The following is a 15,312-nucleotide window of genomic DNA, read 5'->3' on the forward strand; positions in this document are numbered from 1 at the left end:
AAGAGATGATACTAGCTCTTTAGAGTAGAACAATGTATGAAGGAAGCGGAATATATGATACGCGACAATATAAATTTATAAAGATCAAAGAGACAACATCAAGTACAAATCATATACTGTGGATTACATTGCCACAAACTACATACGAGAAGCGAACCAACAAAGAACCAGATCGTATCCATTACGCCAGACACTGATCAGGTATGATATACGCGCAATTTGCACCATGGAATTGAAACAGGGGATATTCAAAAATCCCAACGAGTTATTATTACACAACTTAATGACATCAAATTTATAATCCGACTTGCACTGAAAGCACCATTTTCAAGGGATTTAAGAAACGGAAGAGTTGACAAAACAGCTCATTCAAACATCGGCAAAAACAGCGAAAACATCACCGTGGATGTAGTCATTATCTACCAAACTGACCAAATAGTAGCTGCTCTGCACCTGCAAAAGTCGAGAACAAGATGGCGTCGATATTACTATTCCCAATTCCCGTCAAAAGATCGAGAGTGGAGAGGTGTCTTTTGGGTGTGGTAAGCATACATTTGAACAATCAAATCATAAATATGTTAACAGGGAAGAAGAGACATTAATGAAAAACACAAACCTCTTCAAGCAATTTCCTAGATGAGTCGCCCTCGGGGTATAAGCGGGCCCATCCTCTTGACCAGATTTCAAATGCCTCATCCTTCCAAACTATAAAACTGGCAGGATCTACGACGGTTGGTTGGATAATCTCCCTTGCTCGAAAGACACCCCATGTTACCGCATTCACAGCAGTCTGGCCAGTATTAGATACCCAGCTCCCATCTTTGTTCACGGCCATGTAAGTTAGAGATGGAAGAGCCTTGCATTTTTCAACAAGAGCATCCAACTTTTCCTTCGAACAGAAAAACTCTAGATAGGCTTTCTGATAAACATACCCTCCAGGACCACCCCACCCTGAGAAACGAGTTAGATATGTTAAGAGTCTAGATAATATGCAATTTTCAAGATCTATAAGGATGATAATCACATGTAAATTATCTTCATGAAAAAAAATGAAATCATCTATCATATAGAATTTTCTAAGTTACCAAGTTCAAGCTAGTTTACACGGCTCAAACGAGACTCAAGTGATTCTGATGAAAACTCGATAAAAACCAAATTACTTGAGATAGAGCCTCACTCACAAAAATGAGATACAAATTGAATCTTCAAATGGTTATCATAATCGCAAAATGACAAACATATTTATTCTTATTGCTTACCAACAGACAGCGAGTCAGATCTTTCCCCATTTACCGCTGGTTGGCTGTTGATGGTAAGGAAACCCTTAGTGTTAATTTTTCCTAGCGATTCATTTATGATCCCCGTCTCTGGCTGAAGCCCATCTAGTTCAGACCAAGGGCTGCTTTTCAATTTTCCAAGGCAGAATTTCTTAAATTTCTGAGATAATAGCAATTCCATTACGTCAGTTCATAGGAAGTTTGCTGACAATGCAAAGAAAAAATACACAGTGAGATGGAAACTTCACCTCGCAGATATCTTCAACACTCTTCAATGGGACAACCCATTCCTCGACAAGTTTCTTGTCACGTGCACGCGGCCGCATGAACTGTTGAAAAATTATGACTTAAGGTCATGTATACCCAACTCCAGTGCAAAGGAAAAATATAAAGTAAGAAAGAACATGTGGCTGTGACCAGATGGTTATGAAAAATTTTAATCAAATGAAATAAACTGGATTAGGAATAAAGGTAAATTTTTCTCTAAGAGAACATCATTGGAATGCTCAAGTATTTAACAACGCAGAAAATTTTGATAAACACAGAAACTGATCCGCCCAAATCCATCCCGAAATTATAGGCACCAAGACCAAATTGGTGTGTTTATTGTACCTGATAATCAGTCAGTGCTCCATATGAAGGGTTACCGGAATCACCCCACCGCCCATGTGGGTATAGTTCCCAGCCTATGGTTCTTGATATGTAGCTCTTGGGACGATTAGCCCTACATCAATTACCAGGACGATTAGATATTTTCTTTGGTGTGTGTGTGTGTGTCTTTGGTAGCAGTTGGATTGCATACCAGAAAATTGGACGAACATCTTCTTTAACACGGAAAACATTTGCAGGGCGTCTCCAAGGTAAGGGCCTTGATATTTTGGACTCTTCAATCAGACCAAGATTCTGCCAAAGTAGTACATGTTTTAATCAAGCAACTCATATAATTTGATGTACATCTCAAAATCAATTGAGACGGAATAAGAAAGATATAGACGAAAACCTGCAATATAGCCAACGCAGATTTCTCCATGTTGAGAGTATAAAGATGCAAAGTCCTAATCCCGGAAGCCAAAATCTTCTTGCACATCTCGGTTCCAAGGTGAATTCCGTACAATCTCACAGCTTCTTCGTTGTCCTTGATAGGCTCCAAGGCAGCGGTAACCTCAGCTGGTATCTACAGTGTGCCATTTTCTTGTTTGTAAAGTGGGATGATGAGGAAGATAAGAGAAGAGGGAAAAGGCAGTTTCTAATACCTTGGTTTTGCAGAAGCCAGTCATGCGTATGAAACCCTTGTAGTTATTGATGGGCATAATTCCAGGAACAATGGGGCAAGTAATTCCAATTTGGCGACAGTCATTCACGAATTTGAGGAAAATATCAGTGTCGTAGAACAACTGAGTGACGATGAAATCGGCGCCAGCATCAACCTTTCTCTTCAAATAAGCGAGATCACTCTGATATGCTTCTGGAGAGGCGAGGCCATCGGCAGCAATGGCGTCCGGGTGAGCCTCCGGATAACCAGCAACAGTGACGCCGAAGTAGTCGCCATATTTGGCTCTGATATGGGTGACCTGCAATTCCAATTGCAAGGGGTGATTCAGCGATTTGGAATTTACAATATACAATTTGCAAGCAATATATGAATGAAAGAATGAATGTGTCAGTCAGATCTGGGGAATTTGAGTAAGGAAGGGAAAGTAGGAACCAACCAGGTCGAGGGCGCAGGCAAAGCCTCCTTGGATCTGAACAAACTTGTCCTGGCCATGGGGAGGGTCGCCGCGGAGAGCAAGAACGTTCTGGAGGCCGTTGGACTTGATGGTTTGGAGGGCGTGGTCGATCTTGTCGACGGGCATGTTGGTGCAGGTGAGGTGCATCATGCTCTCGACGCAGATGAGGTTCTGCATCTTGTTGGCAATGTCGAGAGTGAGATCGGCGGTGGAGCCACCGGCACCCCAGGTAATGTCGCAAAAGGCGGGGCCGTGGGCGACCATCCGATCCATCCTCTCCAAGAGATTCTCGACGCCATCCTCGGTCTTTGGGGGGAAGAACTCGAAGGAGAAGACCACCTTCTTCTCATCCACCAAAGACTCCTGGATCTTCTCTATCACCTTCATCCTTGCTGCGCTTGCAAGTATGTGAGTCTGCACCGACACACGGCACAATTGTTGTAATATATATAGATATATGTAAATAACCGGGGATTATGGAATTTAATTTCAGATTTAGATCCCGATTAGCAAATCAAAGGACCGGCAATTTGCCAGAAAATGTAAAACTAACAACGTGTGTGGTGGCAAATGGCAATTCTCCTCATACCCCCTTTCTCTCGTTATATAGATGGAGAGACCCACCAACCCCGCTTCCCTTTTTTTTTTCTTTTTTTTTTTCAACTCCATTTCCAACTCTCTCGTCCAAAATTATGATTTTTATCCGTCTAATTTTATTATATCTAAACGACATGCTAATAGAATTTTCTTTGTCAATTAAAAAAAACAAAAAATTAGTTAGTCTTTTATTACAACAAAAAGATGAAGGACAGTAACGTAATTTTACAAAATAAAATTTTCAAGCTTCACTCACCTACAGATGATTTTAACATCTCTAATTTCAGAATAAAAATTTAATAAATAAATAAACATCTCTCCTTCTCTCTCGACTCTCATGTTCTCCTTCGCTCTCTTCCTCTTTCTTTCAATTTTAGAAACAAAAATTAAAAATTTCACACGCGGTCATCTTGTAGTATACTATTGATAAAACCATTCATTGGTTACATTACGTGTAGGCTTGCTCGCCGTCGAACCACCGGCGTTACTCATAGGCTTGCACGCTTTGGTCTTACTGTTGGTCAATTTCGTACTTGATTAGAGTCCCTCGGAGCTTAATCCTACATTTAAACAAAGACAATGTCAAACTTCAAAACCAAACCAAAGAACGAGGGAGGTGATCGGGTACACATATACGTAGACTATTTCTCGTGCTATCTCCCCTGTTACGAGTATAAACCACTTGATGAACTGAATTCCTTTCCAACTCCTATTCCTATTCCTCCCAAAAGATTGGAAAACCCACCTTGCACCAACCATCGCCAACCCAGACAAATATATTAAATTTGTAAACTAAATGATACGTCGCTAATAGAAAACAAACAACTTTAATGTTTAATTTACATAATTTAATAGGAAACTAATGAAAATGAATTGAAAATTTTGAATTTTAAAGATAAGGACAAAATAAAGGATAAAATAAATAGCATCAGAATTAACTTTTTTGTATAAAAATATTATTTTTTTGTTAAAATAAACCGTACCAAAAACTTTTCGTTAAAATTCTCTAATTTAATTTACACATTTAGACTTCTTAACATTACCTCCAACCACAAGTCCCCCACCCGACCATTCTCAATTTGTCACATCCCTTCCCTACTCCCCTGGTGGTCCCCCACTCTCACTTGGATTGAAGATTGGGTTGGGTTGGTGGCCAGGACCCACCACACCTACTCCTTACCACTCCTCCATCGGCATTCGGCGTCCTCTTCTTGTTTTTTATTTATTTTATCTTTCCTTTTTCTTTCTTGTAATTTCTTATTTACATTAAGAAGTAGAGAGATAAATTTCACAATAAACTAGTTATAATATTTTGATTTAAATTTATTATTGACTAAAATTTAGTGTAAAATCTCTAACTTATAAGTGAAGAGAAATACAACTACATTTTAGGTCTAAGTGACTTTTTAGAAAATAATTAAAAGCAAACCTTTCGTTATTGATTTCGTGACAATATTTATTTTCAATAACTTAATTAGTTATTTAAATCACTCAGTACTACTGATGGTATTACTCTTCACTTAAAATGAGAAGTCTTAGGTTCGAATCTCGTGGATGGCGAATTTGATATCAAATTAGGTTGGTCATTGTGTAGTTCAGCTGAACTTCTTCTCATAAAAATGGGAAAGAGATCCTCTCTGGATCTCTTCCACCAAGGTCCCGAATCAAGTGATACGGGCTCTTGAAATTTAATCAAACGGTTAAAATTATTATAACTTTTAAAAGAGATCATTGTTTTTAGCTGTTTGATCAAATTTTAAAGGCTCATATCATTTGATCTGGTGACCTTAGTAGAAGCGATCCAAAAAAAATCTCTTCCCGTAAAAATGCATCGATGTACTTAAAAAATTAGTTATTTTAATATGTGTTGCAGTGCGATTTTGCATCTATGTAAAAATGGTTCCTTGCATGTATTAGCCAAACAGTATCCTTTTACTTTTCCAGATTGTTCAAAGGCTCAAAAGCACTATTCGGTTATTTATTATTTTTTTCTATGACTAAAACAGCCGTTCCATTCGTTTTTGTCAATCTTTCCCTAAGCATACGTATTTATTTGTTTTGTGTGGGTGTGTTTTTGTATTCCTCTAGAAAAACCGGTGTCCGTCGCTGATTATTCGTGTCGCGTCACCGGATGGATCATTGGTGGCAAGTGAGGTCTAACATCCTACACATCAGAAGTTGGCCCAACAACTTAGGTCATCAACTAATACCTCTTTTGTGTTGTGCTTCGGATGTAAACATTTATATTCGTTTTTAATAAATTATGCTTTTTTGACCATAAAAAAAAAAAGATGCTAACAACAATTTAGAGAATAGGCAGACAATTTATTGTAATGGTTAGTCGGGGATTGTTGTGCTTTAAAAAGAAAACCGCTTCTATTATACTTTAAAAATAATTAATTGTAAAATAAAGCAATTAAGCATTTAATAAACTATATTTTTAAAAATATTACGAGTATAAAAAGCAATGGAAAAGCATTTGATAAAATTTAAAGTAAAAATGATGTAATCCTATACAATGACAAAATAAACATGGGCATATGGATAAGCAAGATATTTATTTTTACCGAATACTTTTTTATTACTTAACTATAAAGTTAGCGTCAATTTTTTCATTCAAATTTAGTGAATTATCTATTAATTCAATTCAATCAGATCCTCAACACAGCCCATGGTAAAAAAGACCTTCAACCAGTAAACAATAATCTCCTATTACGGTAAGTTTACACATTTACTATCCAGAAAGTAAAGGACAAATAAAATGTGGAAAAATACATTCGATACAACAACAACATTCTCACCAACCCCGTGCTTCTTTGTGTGATGTTTCTCTTTCGTTTTTTTTTTTTTTAATTTCTTTTTTTCTTTAGGGAGGGGCCTGGCCTGGCCTGGCCTGGATTATCGCTAAAATTCCTACATTAGTGATTTGTTACAACATGCATCGCATTGCAAAGAATTGATCATCCTTTTTGCTCAATGAAACAGCAGAGTGAAGCCTAAATCAGTGTCGGTAACTCTAGTTACTGTTATACATGCTACAGTTTCCAACTACCACGAGTCGTCCTTGCTTCTGCAGAATCCTTCACCAGCAAAATAAGCACCAAACCAAAAGATATCATCAGACATTGGACTTGCAAAACTAGCACTACCAGTAAAGGAATACACAAGCAACGCAGGAAATAAATATAGGAAAACACATCTCCAGAGTCATGGGAGGAACCACAACCGCATACAGGCCCTCAAGTGGCTGCGGCACCCCCAAGCTCCAGCAACTCCTTTGAAGGTTATATAATAAACAACAAAACTACGGGGCCGTTGTTCACAAAATTCTTACCATCACACAATGTGAGATAAGTGCATATCGCAAATTCTCCATGAAAATGGCAGTAGAGGTACGACAGCATATCCATGCAAAATCAATGATGCAACCAATCCTCCCCACCCCCTCTTTCCTTTCCTACTACCCCAAAAGACATGTATTATAGTCGAAGAGTTCATGTGTAAGTATGCATATAATACTGAGTTAAATAGTAGATCTAGCCTTGCCATTCCGTATCACATATTTTGTTTTGTTCTTATATCAATTTTATTTAGAAAGTTCAAAGAGCTAGCAAACAGGATTGTGAGATATCATATGGATAAAACTCGAAACAAGGCACTGAGGATGAGGATAAAAGTTTACACTTGCCTCACGATCATATCACAATGTTACAAGCTCCCAATCTTCTTTTGACATGTCAAGGAATTCAATGCCACCATCTTCAAACATGATCTGCAGCAAAAGATAAAGTTCATTTTCAATATCTTAATATGACTACAATATTTACATCTCACAAAACAAAAAGATAAATAAGGTGATTTATCTAATACCGAGTGTTTTCTGGAATATTTATCAAACCGTTTGATAATCCCAAAAGACCTGAAACATTGGAGAATAAAGAAGAAATATTAAGCGGCTTAAATTAAATAACATGAAACCTCAGAACCCAGAACAACAAATATTTATAAAAACAGAAACTTCTTAAAGAAATTTATATAATTTTATTTCTTTTTCAGTAGCCGAAAGTAGCAAATGGAAGAAAAAAGAGAAAGCGCAGTAAAAATAAATAATAACTTCAATAGAGGAGACGGATCAATCAAAGGCTATTGTTCCACCATAAAAATTCTTTAAAATCTTTTTAGGGTTAACATCACTTGCACAAACAGAGAGTCATGAAGGTGTTCACATTTCAGAGTCAGTTTTATATTATCTATGTATTGCTCCAAAAATAAAAATAAGGTGTGTTACAATCCCAAATTTTTTCCTTTGTGCCCATTACATAGATGGCAAAACATTGACGTTTTCTCAACTTTCCACCTTTTGTTTGGTTTTCGTATCATCTTTAAACTTTCCTAAGGTAATGAAGGTTAGCCGTCTTTAGTATCAATATAGTAAAATGATTACAAGGGAAAGCATGATGTATATTCTATTTCAAGTGTTGCTAAGACATATGAAAAGATTATCAGTGGTATTAAAAACGTCAAGGAATTCCCTACCAAGATTATTATTCAAATCATCAACTTACATCTCATATCAATACTTAAATATTCAAAATATATCTAATTCAAGGAAAGACTAATTTCTGATATCACAAATCATTATGTTGATTTTTGCAAGTAAAAAATTTGCAAACATGCAGCACAAAGCACACATTACTAAGAGCTCATTGTGCAGTAACCAAATCCCCAATCTGATATGAAGATACACATTTACAGGAAAAGAAAAATAGAAAACCACAAAAGAGCCTAACAAGAACACACGTCCACGTACGGAATCTCAAGAACAAGTTTATACAGAAAACTTAAAAGTGAGATTTTGAAAACATGCCCAAATTTGGACCTATAAAGAATTCCAAAACTTAGACTGGGTTCTGTTTCTATCCGGCTTTCTTTTATATTAGTGGCCTTCTTGACCACTTTACCCTTTGTTGTCTTATTGTCTTTGCTGCAAATAAAATAGTTTCTTTCTCAAAAAGTAAGTCTTTAGGGGAATAAAGGGCTAGTTGTCAAGAATTCCCAGATTAGACGAGAGAGAAGGTTCCAAGTTCTCACAATATTTTTTCTTGGTACTGTACATAAAACAACTAATGCAAGTGCACAACACATTCAGAAATATGAACCACTGTCAGAATGAAAGATTCATGGATATTCCAAAATTACCACTGATTTGGGGGGCGACTTATTCGAATCACTTCTCCAATGCAATTACAAGAACGTCTATCGCTTTGGTTATGGATGGGTTCTGAATTTCCTAATAAACAAATAAGATGTATAAAAAGAGTTCCAAATGAAGTATATCACAAATTTTGAAACACTAATAAAAGACAATAACCACAGAACAGATAAAAGCTCACCAATATGCAGACCCCCATTCTGAATAACCTTTACCAAAAAAGAGTACCACAATTAGTCCATAATATCATTTCAGAATAAAAGTCCTAAGAAAACTTCCACACTTTGAATGGTAACTACGTTAGTAGCCCATAAATACGTGAACAGAATCAAATAGTCACTCCATAGACTCTATTCTAGTTTTCTATCATCCTTTTCAAAATAAGAATCTATTTTTGTTTCAAAATTGTAATCCTCATGTAAACTGAATCATCCTAAGATATAGAAGGACCTATTTCAAGATAAAATATTTAAATTCAAAAACCAAAAAGAAAGTTTTCAGAGCAGCAAATTATTAAGAATGCTTTTGTCAAGCCTCAAACCCTAGGAATCTTCATATGTTTCTTCTTTTTTCAAAAGAAACAAAAAAATTATGATTTATTAAGGCAAAATATTAGAAACTGATGGAAGCAAACAACGTCAGACACCTATACATACATCTTTTGCAGAGATAATAGCTTTCAATTTAGGGGAGGACACAGCCACCTGGCATGCTACTAGTTTCAACGCAGCATCTGACGATATCTTTGACTTGGTAGGTTTGACACCAAGTTTTCGTCGACAACCAATCGCACCACAATGGCAATCTTGATCTGCGCCAAATTGAACAAACCTGCTAAATTTATTAGACTGGACTAGAGGAATAGAAAGTTTCATGTCCAGTAATTGTAGTTCTAGGGCAAAGGATGACCACCAGATTGAAGATTGTGAAAAAAATACACTAGCTTTTACAAAGATGCTCAATTAATAAAACGAATTAATTAGAGGAGTTATGCAGGTGTTCATACTGATAATCATAGGTCAGGTGCTCGCCCATTTTTATGTCACGAGTTGCGAATATACCAATTCTTGTTTCACCATCGATTATCCTTCAAAAAAGTGAACAAGTAACACACGTAAGACATATCATTAACTGCAATGACCTTGAAACCAGTAATAAGGTCTGGTAGAATACCATTTTTGCATCTCAGTATTAGGACAACAACTATGGTTTATATATCTTGACTTGTTTCCCTTGTATGTGGCATCAATAACCATATCTCGATTGATTTCACATAAGTAAAAGTTTGTTTCTCCACGGTGTTTCATATTCCACAGCCTTTGCTCACATGTTTTGTCATCAATCACTGTACAAAGAAACATCATTGATTAATAGTTTTCAAGTACATTCGTGGTAAGATAATAACTTTTAAATATTACACTAGCTACACATAATGACTGTGACATCGAGAGGATAAATGACTAAGAAGTTACCTTCTCCCACATATTCTATCACAAATTCTCCTTGCTTAATATCTTCATCCGCCACAATTCCGGAACCACATTTCTCAGTCTATAAGAAATCCCATATTCCATTAAGTACCTTAACAATGTCTACAATTCTGATAAATAAATACAATACTTGAAAACAATTTAATCTATGCACAAGGCATTATAATGTCAAAGAAAAAACAATAATAAATGGCTATCAAAATAGCAATGCTTAGGTTTAAGGGTTTAGGGTAGCAACACCAGCACCCTCCATTCAGTGAAAATTACGTTACCTTAATAGTTTTATAATAGGAAACCCTCGGTAATCTAATGGGGAGAAAATCAATAACATAAAACCATGAGATGAATAGTCATATTGCTAAACAAACTTATTAGGTGTCTTTCATAAGTTGTAGGCTAGCAAAGTAGACACCTAATAAATTGCATATGATGCAAGTTTAATAAAGGGCAACATGGGGAGATCTGAATAGACCATCACTATTTCTTAAAAAAAAACATATCAGCCTTCATGTTATGTTACTTTATATGTTTAAAAAGATCGATCAGAAAATCAGAAAGGCAAATAACCAGCACATGATGCAAAGTTAAAACCAGTGCAATTCAGGATTTTCAACGTAAGACAAATTACCTTAACCAGTTTCATCTTCTTCACAGGTCTGTGCTGGAACGGTTTGTTCAGACAGGAACTTCCACATTTACAAGCTGAGGAGCAGCTAGACAGAAGCATCCTGCATATATAGCACATTTCAACCCATCTATTACAAGACTATGATGAAAGATCAGCTTTGAGAACATCAAAACAATGCAAAAAAGTGCAGTAGAGGATGATCATATGCAACCTTTACGTGTCTATTTTATTACAGATGCATGAAACGCAACCATCATCGGTCAAGAATGTGCTTACCCACAATGGCAATCTCTACCACAAACGCTAGAAGACTCTAGTGATGGGTTGCAGGAACAGAATATGCCATCATCCTCAAGTCGTCTTTTAATCCTCTTGGTGTGATATATATCTTAAATTTGTCAACGAAACTAGGAGTAGCGAGATAAGATGCGTATAAACCACTAAATAAAAACGCAGATAGAGTATGTATGAGACAAGACAACCTATGCAGCAGCATGTTTGATGGGGGTAACATAGAGAAAAACCAACAGGCATGTAAGATGATAACCGGGATTGCAGTAAACTTGCAGTAAAGTTATACAATGATTCACAGGACAATTTCCGACTCCGACGTGGCATGATTTGGTGAATAAAAAGTTAGTAATTGAGAGGATACTGCGCTTGATAAAAGTGTAGGGCATGGGTTTCCACTTATTGAACCAATCTGGAAGTTCAAAATCAACAGGGTTTCCAATCTGCTTCAGCAACTTGTTGAAGACATTCCCAATGTGACTTCGCTCAGAATTCTGGTAAGCGAAAATGAAAACAAAAACGTAAATAAAACCCAATTCATTCATCCATTCATTCATGCATGTGAAAGATTGGAAGTTGAAGAAAATAAAGAATGAAAAGAAGAAGCAAGAACCTTCTTCATAGCAGGCATGGCACCAAGAACCGCCACCTCGTAGTACAACGTTTGGAAATAACAACCTACACGATCGAGATCGAAATCGGGATCGACTAATGGAGTCGTTAGTAAGTATAATCCTAGACAGACGGACGGACGGAGTAGGCCTGCTGAAGTAGTATTTAAAGCAAATCAACAACTTACTATTTCCTCCAAATTTCCAGGTTTATCTTCTGCAACTGCACACGGCCCCAGTGACTCCAAAACTCCAGGTTGTGGGGTTCGGGTTCGAGTTCGAGTTGGGTCAGAAATTGAAGACGCAGACTCAGAGTAAGGAGTAGTAACAACTAGAGAGGGCGGAGGGCGGAGGGCGGAGGGCGAATGGGTCGGAGATGGGGGAGAACTGCTGAGATTTTGTTGGCTGCGAGCCCGCGACTGAGACGTGGTTCGGAGTCTGCTGCGCGTCTTGATTCGGGTTAACACGACAGAAACGAGTTCAAATGTCAAATGGGTACGGAAGGAAAATATCTACTGTTTTTAGGATAATTTCAAATTTGGGAAACAACAATTAAAAAAAAAAATCATAATAATACTCATCTATTTGAAAGAGTAAACTGCCGATTTACCCTGAACTATCACCTAACTTTCGATTTCCCCCTGAACTTTTTAATTGAAAAATTAAGGACTTCAACTAATTTTTTTGGCCGATTTGCCCCTACTGTTAATTTTTTATTCATTCCATCCAAATTTCTGTTAAATGGAAGCATATGCACAACATGTATAGGTAGTTCAGTCGCTTCATTCTTTAAAATAATTGAAAACCTTAAATTTCTATAATATAAACCTATGCAAATATGTGTGATTCTATAGCTTTTGTATCTGAATGTCTAGTGAAGAAACGCTTTTGTCTACAAATGAGAGTTACATGGTTTGCACATGATAAGAGTTAACGTTAATTTGGATAAAATCTATGAAAAACTAACGGTATGAGAGAAATCGGCCAAAAAAATTAGTTTAAGTCCTTAATTTTCCAATTAAAAAGTTCAGGGGGAAATCGAAAGTTGGGTGATAGTTCAGGGGGCAAATCAGCAGTTTACTCTAATTTGAAATGCACACAATCTGTTTTTTTTTTTTTAAATGCCCAGCCCTAACCAAAACCGTTTATTCTTTTGATCGTACAAATCATTTATGCTTTTTATATTAGCATCCCACAAATCATTTACCTAAAAGCTTTTTATCTTAGCATCCTACAAAATGTTGAATGCACTCCATATTAAAATTTAATATTAAATGACCCCATTATGCAATGACAATTTTGACCTAATTAGGTTTTTAAAAAAAATCTAAATACACCCCAAATCACTTTTACCGTATTATTTATTTTCTCAACTATCAAAACTTTTTCACCCTCCATTATTGAACAAAAGCCTAACCCCCCCTGATCAGTTGATTGTGCATTGGATGCATCCTATGCCCAAGCCCCCTTTGCCTTTTTTCCAACCTCAAGCCTCTAGGTCTAGTTCTATTTAATAGTGTTGTACGTGAAGTGAAAGATGATGAAAGTTGCTATGAAAAATTGGGAAAATCCTCTCTTTCGTTTTGGGGAAATTTGTAGCAAACAAAAAAACTCTAAAAAATTATTGCTCCTAATTTTTCATATCTCAAAAACCCTACCGCAAGAATATCATCCAGGGCTCCTTATTCTACTACAAGTGACCATCATCTTGTTAGCAAGTATGGCAACCCTTGAGATCATCTTCTTTTATGTGGATGATCTGAATGTGGGTAACGTTGCTGAGATTCACTAAAAGATGATGGTGGAGCACTTGTCCAACTAAGGTAATGGAACCAATTTGATCAGTTGATTTGAAATCTTTCGGCAAACTAAACATTCAAATGGTTAGATTCAGTCCTTGAAAATTAAAAATAGGTGTTATAAGATTTGAGAAATGTGTGGCGTATGTACAAAATATAAGGTGTATATTAAGAGTGTGGGGTGTGGGGGTATTAAGATAATTTTCAAGTGAAAAAACAAATGTGAGGTGTATTAAGTATGTGACATTTATTCAACAATTGTGGGATGTTAATATAATAAGCCTTACCTAAAACAACCATCTCTAAAAAAAAATTATTTAATTTGAAATCCTTTTCTCAATGTTCGGAAAATAAAAAGTTATTTAAAAAAATTAGTTTTGTCTTCTCTTTTTTATGTTTTTCACCTCCTCATGATTGTAGCTGTGATCACATCTGAAGTCTAGGCACATTCCAGCACCTTTGGGTTGGATAATTTAGCAGGTGTATACCGATAAGGATGTGGGCCCAATTTAATTAATCTGGATACTATTTAGTGCAAAACTACATCAAATATTTGAGTTCGTACTATTTATCTTGTCCGGTTTGCTATACAACTTGTCAAATGAGGCCTTATGAAATTCCTTTTGAATAGAAGTCCATTTTTATATAGACTGTTACTTTAGAGTTATTAGTATTATGCACCATCCTTAGAATTTGTAAACTAGTACTAGTAACTACGTTGTGAACCTAATCATGCATGTAATAGAGGGTCTAAGATTCATTTGGTGTGGCCCTTCAGAAATGTGTTGAATTAAATGTGGTTACTTGCCAGTGTTTTATTTCAAATTTGTCTTTATTTTAGGGGAAGTTTTGTTGAATATTTGGTTGATTTATATCCATTAGCAACTTTAATTTTGTCATCATGCATGTCATGTCTATGTCATCTAACTGGTGATGGCCATCACATCTCAAGTTTGGTGTCAACTAGATACCGGATTTAACGTGTGCCACTTTTCCCTACATGCAATTCGATTTCCCATCCTTAGAATTATGCACCATCCTTAGAATTTGTAAACTAGTAACTACGTTGTGAACCTAATCATGCATGTAATAGAGGGTCTAAGATTCATTTGGTGTGGCCCTTCAGAAATGTGTTGAATTAAATGTGGTTACTTGCCAGTGTTTTATTTCAAATTTGTCTTTATTTTAGGAGAAGTTTTGTTGAATATTTGGTTGATTTATATCCATTAACAACTTTAATTTTGTCATCATGCATGTCATGTCTATGTCATCTAACTGGTGATGGCCATCACATCTCGAGTTTGGTGTCAACTAGATACCGGATTTAACGTGTGCCACTTTTCTCTACATGCAATTCCTATTAAGACTCGTCTTTGTGTCAACAAGATGAGACGACTTCATCAACTGTTTTTACATTATTTATGATGAGTTGATGCGCTATCTACTTAAGTATTTACACAATTATTTATGATGAGTTGATGCGCTATCTACTTAACTATCTACTTAAGTATTTACACAGTCAAATAAAGTGTTGTATTTAAAATTAGCACATCCGTGGTATGTAAAACTTAGTAGGTTCTGTATACTGAGATCTCCTAAATCTTTTAAATTGAATTGTACTAATTATAGGGCACGTCAACCGCATTATGATCACTATAAATAAATTCACAAAACATGAGA

The 15,312-nt window shown here is 36.1% G+C and overlaps 2 protein-coding genes across 11 annotated transcripts; both read right to left on the reverse strand.

The window, feature by feature from the left end:
- Nucleotides 1-55: 55 nt before the first annotated feature.
- LOC103456317 (methylenetetrahydrofolate reductase (NADH) 2-like) lies at nucleotides 56-3,696 on the reverse strand. The gene is made up of 9 exons (XM_070813993.1): nucleotides 2,987-3,696; nucleotides 2,531-2,848; nucleotides 2,278-2,451; nucleotides 2,080-2,180; nucleotides 1,890-2,001; nucleotides 1,526-1,606; nucleotides 1,260-1,437; nucleotides 617-951; nucleotides 56-453 (listed from the first exon to the last, which is right to left on the reverse strand). The coding sequence occupies exons 1-9, from the start codon at nucleotides 3,389-3,391 to the stop codon at nucleotides 370-372; spliced, it is 1,788 nt and encodes a 595-aa protein (XP_070670094.1). The 5' UTR covers nucleotides 3,392-3,696; the 3' UTR covers nucleotides 56-369.
- A 2,577-nt stretch (nucleotides 3,697-6,273) lies between these two features.
- LOC103456316 (histone-lysine N-methyltransferase ASHH3) lies at nucleotides 6,274-12,327 on the reverse strand. Of its 10 annotated transcripts, none has more exons than XM_008396022.4 (14): nucleotides 12,022-12,327; nucleotides 11,836-11,930; nucleotides 11,587-11,716; nucleotides 11,208-11,319; nucleotides 10,932-11,031; nucleotides 10,286-10,364; nucleotides 9,987-10,158; nucleotides 9,820-9,900; nucleotides 9,518-9,644; nucleotides 8,995-9,022; nucleotides 8,801-8,882; nucleotides 7,472-7,520; nucleotides 7,290-7,373; nucleotides 6,274-6,681 (listed from the first exon to the last, which is right to left on the reverse strand). In XM_008396022.4, exons 2-13 carry the CDS (start codon nucleotides 11,851-11,853, stop codon nucleotides 7,302-7,304), a joined length of 1,050 nt encoding a protein of 349 aa, XP_008394244.3. In that variant the 5' UTR covers nucleotides 11,854-11,930; nucleotides 12,022-12,327; the 3' UTR covers nucleotides 6,274-6,681; nucleotides 7,290-7,301. The 10 variants fall into 10 exon arrangements, with proteins under 10 accessions (XP_008394244.3, XP_070670097.1, XP_008394243.3 ...); XM_070813996.1 differs by having other exon boundaries at nucleotides 6,274-6,671; nucleotides 8,801-8,891; XM_008396021.4 differs by having other exon boundaries at nucleotides 8,801-8,891.
- Between the last annotated feature and the right edge of the window lie 2,985 nt (nucleotides 12,328-15,312).

This window comes from Malus domestica, chromosome 15 (genome assembly GCF_042453785.1).
Source record: "Malus domestica chromosome 15, GDT2T_hap1".
NCBI lineage: Eukaryota > Viridiplantae > Streptophyta > Magnoliopsida > Rosales > Rosaceae > Malus > Malus domestica.